At 49.8% G+C, this 9,186-nt stretch overlaps 1 protein-coding gene across 1 annotated transcript in view; it reads left to right on the forward strand.

Moving 5' to 3' along the window:
• Positions 1-4,017: 4,017 nt before the first annotated feature.
• The window catches only part of LOC102384142 (protocadherin beta-16-like), a 20,214-nt gene continuing 15,045 nt past the window's right edge, over positions 4,018-9,186 (forward strand). Inside the window, exons 1-2 of the mRNA XM_014525580.2 lie at positions 4,018-5,166; positions 5,288-6,778. Coding sequence (XP_014381066.1) covers positions 4,207-5,166; positions 5,288-6,778 — 2,451 coding nt within the window. The 5' untranslated portion in view covers positions 4,018-4,206. The remainder of the gene's footprint in view (positions 5,167-5,287; positions 6,779-9,186) is intronic.

The following is a 9,186-nucleotide window of genomic DNA, read 5'->3' on the forward strand; positions in this document are numbered from 1 at the left end:
TTTGCCAGATTTATTTATGCTTGGCAATCCTGGAGGGGATTTTCCAGGTCCTCCTAGAGCAGCAGAGAATGGGTCCCTGCACTCTGCTTGGGGGCAGTCATGCCTGTTAAGGTAATAGACAAAAATGATAATGTGCTATTTTGTTACACCCTCTGCAGAACAACACATCCATCTTAAGCCACCCAGTGCCCCCCACTGCCAAACCATGCTACTTGATGCCCATGCCGTGCTTTCCTAAAAGCTGCTCAAGGCCACAGACCCAGATCTCTCACCATGAGGCTTCAGAAAGGCCGTCAGAATCACATGGCCAATACAGATCGAGACACAATAAAGCAAAGGTTAATTGTGCTTGTTTGATACATGGTAGGCTAACCCAAGTCTTCCCCCTCAACTTTCCAATATACTTCCAGTGGGTGGGGTTTTCATACTTTAGTGTGCACCTTGTTTCTTCAATTAAGGAAGGAGAGAAAGAATAGGATAGTTCACTGTGCCCCATCAGTATCTTTGTCTCTAATTTATTTTTTTCTGACTTACTGATTTTAATTATTGGTTGTAAAGACTGAAGGGGCCTGAACCTCCTATGTTAATAACAGAAGGATCACAACAGATTGGAAACTGGACCACATCCAAGAGGATGAAGTTGAATGCTGAGAAATTCAAGGTGCTTCTCCCTGGGGAGACTAATAAAAAAATGTAAATACAAAATGAGTAAGACCTGGCTTGATGGCAGCACAATGGAAAAGGACCTGGGAATCTGGGTAAAACATGTTTTCAATATGGGTCTGAAGTGTGATGCAGCTGCACAAAAAGCAAACGCAATTTTGGGATGCATCAATAGAAGCATTAGGTGAAAGAAACAGGAAATGTTATTGCCTGTCTACTCGGCCCTGGTTAGGTGTCATCTAGAGTACTGTATGTAATTTTGGACTCAACATTTGGAAAAAGGACGTGGGGAAGTTAAGAGAGGGCCCAGAGATGATAAAGGACTTGGAAAGCAGGTCATATGAGGAGAGGCTGAAAGAGGTAACATGTTCAGGTTGTGGGAAATGCACTTCAGAAGGGACACAGTAGCAATCTTCAAGTATTTGAAGAGCTGGCACAAAGGAGTGGAAGAAACCCTTTCTCTTTTGCTTCTGGGACTGGGACATGATCCCATGGCTTAAAGTTTCAGCAAAGTACGTCTAGACTGGATATCAAGAAAACATTCTCCACAGTTAGAACAATGGAATAGGCTGCCTAAGCAAGTTGCGGAGTTTCCATCACTAGGGGTGTTCAAGAAGAGGTTGGACAGCCACTAATTGGGTATGATCTGAGCGAGGCCATGCCGGATGCCCTTTTATGGGCATTTCCCATGCTTCCAGGCTCTGCTGACGGATGCATGGGGCTGCGGCGGAATGTCACCTCTGCCACAAACACGCAGAATCTTTAAGACTTCCTCAGAGGCATTGGGTGTTTACTCCCACCAAGGCGGGCGATTTTTACCGGGGTATGCCACTGCTCCTGCTGGGACATAATGTAGGTGGCTGCTGCAAAAGGTCTTTGCCTTTCCGCTGAGTGAGAGATCAATTTTCAAACTGGAAGCCAGGGGGGAATTTTACCTTATGGTCAGTTAAATATTGACTGAGTGGAGGGTGGGTGCCTTCCTTTGGAGCCCGGGTGTGGCCGTCTACCTGGTATTTTTTTAGTGTGTTTTCGTAACATTTTAAAGAAGCAGCTTATTTGCTGCAGTGGTCTCTCTGTCTTACATGTGGTAAGTTAAAGGGGTTTGCCTTTTGTCGTGTCAGCGTTAATAGTAGTTTTGTGAGAAAATTAGAAAATGGATATTTATAGGATGGTCTGGATAGGGAAGTTCCTGCCTCCGTCAGTTCGATGGACAAAACGATCTCTGAAGGTCCCTTTCAGCTCCACTTTCCTCTGATTTCTAAGTGAGGGAGACTGGATTTTGAGGTGATCATTGGGATGTTGTGTGTATGCATGTGTTCATTTAGTGGAAGGAGAACAAAAAGAGGGAAGAATGAATATAGATTGAGAAGTTATTTCCCCGCAAACACGTGAGAGCTAGATGAGGAACAATAGTGAGAAGCTCAGTGAGGAATATGGCTGAACTGCCTGGTGACTGATGAACTATTATTCTTTTCAAAAACGATGTTAAAAAGTGCAGGCCGTATTTTAAAAAGTAAAGAAAATAATATGAAAAGAAAAAAGGAATGGTAGCTAAATAAGAATTGTTTTCCATAAGGCAGTAGAGGTTCGGGATCCATTCTGGGGAAACCGACTGAAACATGGGCCTGACTTAGAATGAAGAGGGCTGTTCGGGATAAGCCTTGTGTACATTACATGTTTTTGTTCCTCCTGTGGAAATGAAACAGCATTTTGGCTTCAGAAAATCACTAATTCACCGCTGGTCACAGACAAAAAGGGAAGATCGCAGGTACCGTACCCAGCGACCTGGTTGCTTGGGCACAGTTCTGCCCCACAGGCTTGGTCCAAGAATGAGCGAATCCCATGGATCTTGACCAGCAGAGCTGAAGGCGGGAGCCTGACATTTCAAGCAGCGTTCCTGAAAGTTAGCGCGTCTACAACTTATCCTGCGAGATTCAAACGCACCGTGAACTGTGGGGTCTTCCTCCTCGACTGGAATTAATGTAGCCGTCCTTAATCAGCCCTGTTTCTCAGCCATGCTTTCGGCTCTCCCGTGCTCCGGCCCATGCTCCTCCATGCTACCAGTTTGAGAGGCAGCGGGGACAGAGCAGTTTACTGTGTCGGAGTTTCTTCTCCTCTCCTATCGGAAACTTGTTTCTCTGTGTAGCCCTGCCCTTTACTTCTGAAAGCTTGTAAAGAAATGAACCATGCCAGGGCTGAGTTTCAAGTGAGATGGAGTAGATCCTATAGCTTTAATATCACACCACCATGTGATGGAATAGATTTTGGAACTCCACTTGGATATCTAAGAGGGCACTGGATGCAGATTGTGAAACTCCTTAGGAAACTGTAACCTTCGCTGACGCGTTCCTCTTCGTGTGGAGTAATGGGTAACACAAAGAGGATGCAGCTCAGATGTATGGAGATTGGTATTTAATATACGGGAAAGACTTCTAAACCAGAAGATAAAGTAGGTCAATCGTGACCTCAGTGAAAAAGGCCGGAAAATTACTGCAGGAAATAGTCTTGTAATATATCCCCCGTTTGCTTGTCACTCACGTTACATGTACTCTCTCGAGTATGTGAATAAAACAAGAAACAAGAGAGGATGGATATTCTGTGCCTCAGCACAAAATGGCATGATACCATCGGGGATATCAAAGAGAATAAAAGCAGCAACCTTTTCGAAATAATTATCTGCTGCCTATTAACAATAATTGATGCATTAATTGCTGAAAAGTTTTCATCATGAAAACACCTATTCTCCAATGATAGCAGAAACCAATATAAGGAATTTAGAACCAAAAAGGTTATACTGCCTGTTATACATTTTCACATCGATACACCTGGACTAACAGTCAGATAAAGGTTTTCTACACGTGCTATGTTAGGGACATTTATAATCCAGAGTCTGTTTTAAGTATCCAACCTTTCTAGCTCCCGGCATCAACAGTTGCTTTTCTGGGAAGTTTCTATAAAGGTAATGGGGACCATTGGATTTCAAATAATTTCTAAAAATGAAATTTAAACCATATTTCGGAGCTTAATTTTGAGTTAATTTTTCCGATTTTCTCCTTATCATTTCATATTAGACCCCACTTTTTTGAGACATAAAATGATAAAATTGAAATAAATTTATCCTGTCACTTGCATCTATTTCTTATTCAAGTATATATAACAACATAGGTACAAACACGCATACTTTGGTTTAGGAAGCTGTCCCGTGACAATTGTGATTTAAAAAAGATTATTTTACACACTTTTAAAAAATCAAACAGCAACGAGCATAACGTCCTGTCGCTTGGTGGCGCTGTTGACTAATACGAGGAAAGCGTGACCTGCAGTAGCTGAAGTCCCGGCTCTCCGGCAGGAAAACACTGTCACTAGGAACCGGGAGCAGGAGAGCGGCTGTCTCGTCTCTTGTCTTTGAGAATATCACAGGAGACATCGGCACAACTCACCCTGTCGCATCTCAAGCGAACCCTTAGCAGATCGCGCTGGTCGGATGAATCGGGACTAGCGATATTTCTTCCGGATCGACCCGTGCCGCCTCCTGCAGACACAATGGCGGACACCGAGAGCAGAACAAAGCGGAGCAGGCAAGCCGCGTCTGTCCTTCTGCTCCTGTGCGTGGGGGCGATCGGCTCGGAGACGGTGCGGTACTCGGTGCCGGAGGAAATGGAGAGCGGGTCCTTCGTGGCTAATGTGGCAAAGGATGTGGGGCTGGAGCCCAGGAGCCTGTCTGCTCGCAGGGCCCGCCTGGTGTCGGACGCCGCGAGCCGGCATTTCCAGCTGAATGGCAAGACTGGGGACTTGCTTATCAAAGAGAAACTGGACCGCGAGGAGCTGTGCGGGCAGACGGAGCCCTGCCTTGTTCGCTTTGAGCTAGTCCTGGAGAATCCCTTGCAGTCGTACCGGGCCGAGGTGCGGGTTACTGACATAAACGATCACTTTCCGTTTTTTTCCAGAGCAGAATTCGTCTTTAAAATGCTCGAAACGACCCCTGCTGGGTCACGGTTTCCCCTGGAGAGCGCTCAGGATTTGGATGTGGGAAACAACACCCTTCAAAGCTACAGCCTTAACTCCAATGGGCATTTCCATGTGCATATGGAGGAACAGAGCGACGGCACGAGACATGCGGAGCTAGTGCTGGACCAAGCCCTGGACCGAGAGCAACAGCCAGAGCTTAGTTTGCTACTCACTGCCCTGGACGGCGGCTCCCCGCCGAGGTCCGGCACTGCGCAAATCCGCGTCATCGTCCTCGATGCCAACGACAACCCTCCCGTTTTCTCCCGGGCCACTTACAAAGCCCAGGTTCTGGAAAACAGCCCCAGAGATTACCTGGTTGTCACTGTTTCTGCCACCGACTTGGACGAGGGAACGAACGGGGAGATCTCCTACTCCTTCAGCCAGAAATCCAGGGAAAGTAGCAAAGAATTCCGTATGACCGCAGTCTCAGGGGAAATTCGGCTGTCAGGGGAACTGGATTTCGAAATGAGGGAGACCTATGAGCTCTACATTGAGGCAGCAGACGGCGGGGGGGGAAAGTAGCAAAGAATTCCGTATGACCGCAGTCTCAGGGGAAATTCGGCTGTCAGGGGAACTGGATTTCGAAATGAGGGAGACCTATGAGCTCTACATTGAGGCAGCAGACGGCGGGGGCCTGTCGGCGCACTGCAAAGTCCTGGTGGAGGTGGTGGATGTGAACGACAACGCGCCAGAGGTGACCCTGACATCGCTCATCAGCCCCATCCCCGAGGACGCGCCCCCCGAGACGGTGGTGGCCCTGCTCAGCGTCAGGGACCGCGACTCCGGGGACAACGGGAGGGCAGCCTGCTCCATAGAGGACGCGCTGCCCTTCTCCCTGAAGGCGACGTTCCGGGACTCGTACGCGCTGGTCACGGAGCGGGCGCTGGACCGCGAGAGCGTGTCGGAGTACAACATCACGATCGTGGCGCGGGACCAGGGCGCCCCCAGCCTGTCCGCCGAGCAGAGGATCAGGGTGAGAGTGTCCGACATCAACGACAACGCGCCCGTGTTCAGCCAGGCGGCCTACACCATGCACGTGCGGGAGAACACGGCGCCCGGCACGGCGATCGGCACAGTGCGCGCCGCCGACGCGGACGCGGAGCACAACGCCCGAGTGACCTACTCGCTCGTGCCCGCCGGCGCCGGCGCCGGGGCCCTGCCCGTGCTCGCCTACGTGGCGGTGAACTCGGCGGACGGCAGCGTGTACGCGCTGCGCTCCCTGGACTACGAGCAGACGAGGCAGCTGGAGGTGGGCGTGAGAGCGACGGACGCCGGGTCCCCGGCGCTCAGCTCCGAGGCCGTGCTGCGCGTCGTGGTGCTGGACGAGAACGACAACGCGCCCTTCGTGCTGCACCCGCTGCAGAACAGCACGGCGGCGTGGAGCGAGCTGGTGCCGCGCTCGGCCGAGCCGGGCTACCTGGTGACCAAGGTGGTGGCGGTGGACGCGGACGCGGGGCAGAACGCCTGGCTGTCCTACCAGCTGCTCCGCGCCACGGAGCCGGGGCTCTTCGCCGTGGCGCTGCACAGCGGCGAAGTGAGGACGAGCCGGCCGCTGACGGAGCGCGACACGGTGAAGCACAGGCTTATTGTGCTCGTCAGGGACAGCGGGGAGTCGCCCCTGTCCTCCTCCGCCACCCTCAACATCCTGCTCGTGGACGGCTTTTCCGACGCCTACCTGCAGTCCGCTGATGCCGCCGCCGCCGCCGCCGCCGAAGGGGCCGACACAGGCGCTTTAACCATGTACCTAACCGTCTCCCTGTGCCTCGTGTCCTTCCTCTTCCTGCTGTCCGTCGTGACATTTGTCCTGCTCAAGGTGTGCCGGAGGAGAGGGGGCGGGGAGCAGTACACCAGTGCTCCCGGCACGTTGTATGGCGACGGCAACTTGCCGAGAGACTGGGTGGATGTGTCGGGGACCGGCACCCTGTCCAGGAGTTACCGATACGAAGTGTGCTTGAGCACGGGGTCGGGGAGCAGCGAATTCCGGTTCCTGAGGCCCCTCGTGCCCGCCCCGCCGCAGCAGGGGGGCTGCGTCGTGACGGGCTCCGGGAAGGAACGGGATCTTCTCACCGACTCTCATGCGCCCACCGACTTGGAAGGCGCCGACCAGGTAAGGGTTGGGTGGGCTCCTCCGCCCTTCATTCTCTATGAATAGGTCCTCATCTGTTTCGACTGGCGAATCTTCATGTGTTATCGTTTTTCCAAGTCTTCTTTCGTTTCGTTTATGGTGCAGTAGGTACTGATTCTTGCAAACAGGACTATATGATTACATTAACCATGTTCAATCAACAGATGAGATAGTAACAGAGAGCGTTAATTTCTCATTTAAACAAGCGAGGGATGCTAGGAGCAATAACCGGAGCCAGTTCTTACTTAATAAATTGTAGAATTCCTTCAAAATAGCAGTCCATTGAAAATGTGTGCTTTAGGAGGAGGGTATAATAATAGAGGAGATTTTTTTTTCCAGGGGATATTTGAAGCACCTAATATATTTTTTATTAGTAAATCCCGTTTGTTCACAGTTCTCAGCATGGGGAAGATTCTGCTTTACCCTGTGCCTTTCTCTTTCTCTTGACTCACTGCTATTTTTGCATCCCCCGGGTTCATAACTATGTTTCCAGGGGGATTCCTCACCACTTGCTCCAGCGTCTTTCCAAGGCCATTATTCTGCATTCCTTTATGCTCTGTGCGTTCATTCCAAGTCTGTTGCCTGGGTCTCGTACTTCGCCATCAGATCCTATCAGACTGCGCATCCTGTTTCTCTTTTCATCTCCCTGCTGTGACGAGACAGTACTATCGTTTCATCAGACGTCAGGAGAGGGAAATCGAAGCCTGTAGCGTCCCTTTGATCCCCGCCTTGATATTTTTTTATGAACTACTCTTTCCTGGAACGATACCTCTACTTTGATTGTCTATACTTCTGTTAGCTTTTGCTAACCAGGTAATGCAGTTGAACTCGCAGCGATTAATTAAAGGAAAGCCGAGAGGACAGCAGTACAGCGATGGAGAGATCCCATCAGAAGAGGGCTGTGAAAATTTAGGTCCGGAGTTATCTATATTCTCCTTGAAAGATGGTTTCTATGTTGGAGACTTGGATTGCATAGTAGATCAGCTAGGAATATAAAGCCATCCTTACCAACAAAGCTCCCCCACACAGTTCAGTGAATCTGTTAGAGGGAAGGGGTGTGATATGTTGATATGTCTACAAGATCCAAATAATACAACTTTCCGGGGAAGTATGGTAGACTAACAGTATTGAAGTTTTTAATATGCGGTGATCTATAGGGTCACATGCAGGATGCAAATATGGAAGTAGTGAAAGCGGACCACCACATCTCTGAAGTAAGAGTTCATATTCCTCACGAATCCGCGAAGCTGCCTCGCAGAACTCAGTGAGATGTCCATGTTCGTTGTCAGAGGCCTTGGTTCCGGGGGCAATGGGAGAAAGGGCCACCATGTTAATGTTAAAGCACAGTGCCAAATTGTCAGTCATAGTAGCCGCTGAGCTCATGCTGAGTAGGATGTATGTGCTGCAATCCCTTGGACTAGGAGTAAATGAGTGCAGCACGGTTGCCAACCCGAGAATTTATGACAATCTCAATCTTTTTACCAAGAGCATTTTTTTTTACTGGCACTTATTGTTACGGATAGGTTTTACATACGCTAGACTTAGAAACTTAAAGTCATGCTCTCCTGCTGGGACCCGGGTAGAAGGCACTAAAAGTTTTTTGTTACTAAAAGAGCTGACAGAGAAAAGTATTTTGGGGGTGTTGACTGCAGTGATTGTTTTGCACTGTGCTGCCCCCTATGCACCCCATGCTTTGATGCCCCCAACTGCACCCGGTGCCAAGCTGCTCACCCTTCCCTCTCCCATTTTTACACCTGCCAGCTTTCATCCCCACTCCCAAGAAGTCTACCTGAGACCCAGCAGTATTACAGGCAACCTGGGATGCAGAAGCACAGCTGGTGGCTGAGAACACTCCCTTCAGGGTGCTTCACACCCAGTGGTACATCAGGATGTGTTGCTTTTCTCTTTCTGTCCCAGTGGCAGCTGCTTAACATTTTTACTGATGCTAAAGATTCTTTTATAAACCTTACTAATAGCCATTTTAGCTTGCTTTCTATTCAGTAAATTTACTGACAGTTGACAGTGCTTCTAGAGCAGCAGAGGGTGGGTTCCTGCACTTCGCTTGCGGGCAGGCAAGCCCGCTGGGGTAATAGACAAAAATGGTAACGTGCCGTTTGTGTCGCACCCTCTGCAGAACAGCACGTTAGCCTTCGCCTAATCATTGCCCTGCCCGGCCAAACCCGGCTACCTCATGCCCATGGTTGTAGTGGTGCATGGGGGGAGAATGTCTGACTGCCCTACCAGCTGCTCAAGGCCACAGTCCCAGGTCTCTTCACCATAAGGCTCCAGCCAGGCTAAGACAGGATCACAAGGCCAATAACAAATCAGGACAGGATGAAGCAAAGGCGTATTGTGTTGTCAGATACATCTGAGACTCATTCCATTCTTCC

The sequence above is a fragment of the Alligator sinensis genome, unplaced genomic scaffold (genome assembly GCF_000455745.1).
Source record: "Alligator sinensis unplaced genomic scaffold, ASM45574v1 scaffold1205_1, whole genome shotgun sequence".
Classification (NCBI taxonomy): Eukaryota; Metazoa; Chordata; order Crocodylia; family Alligatoridae; genus Alligator; species Alligator sinensis.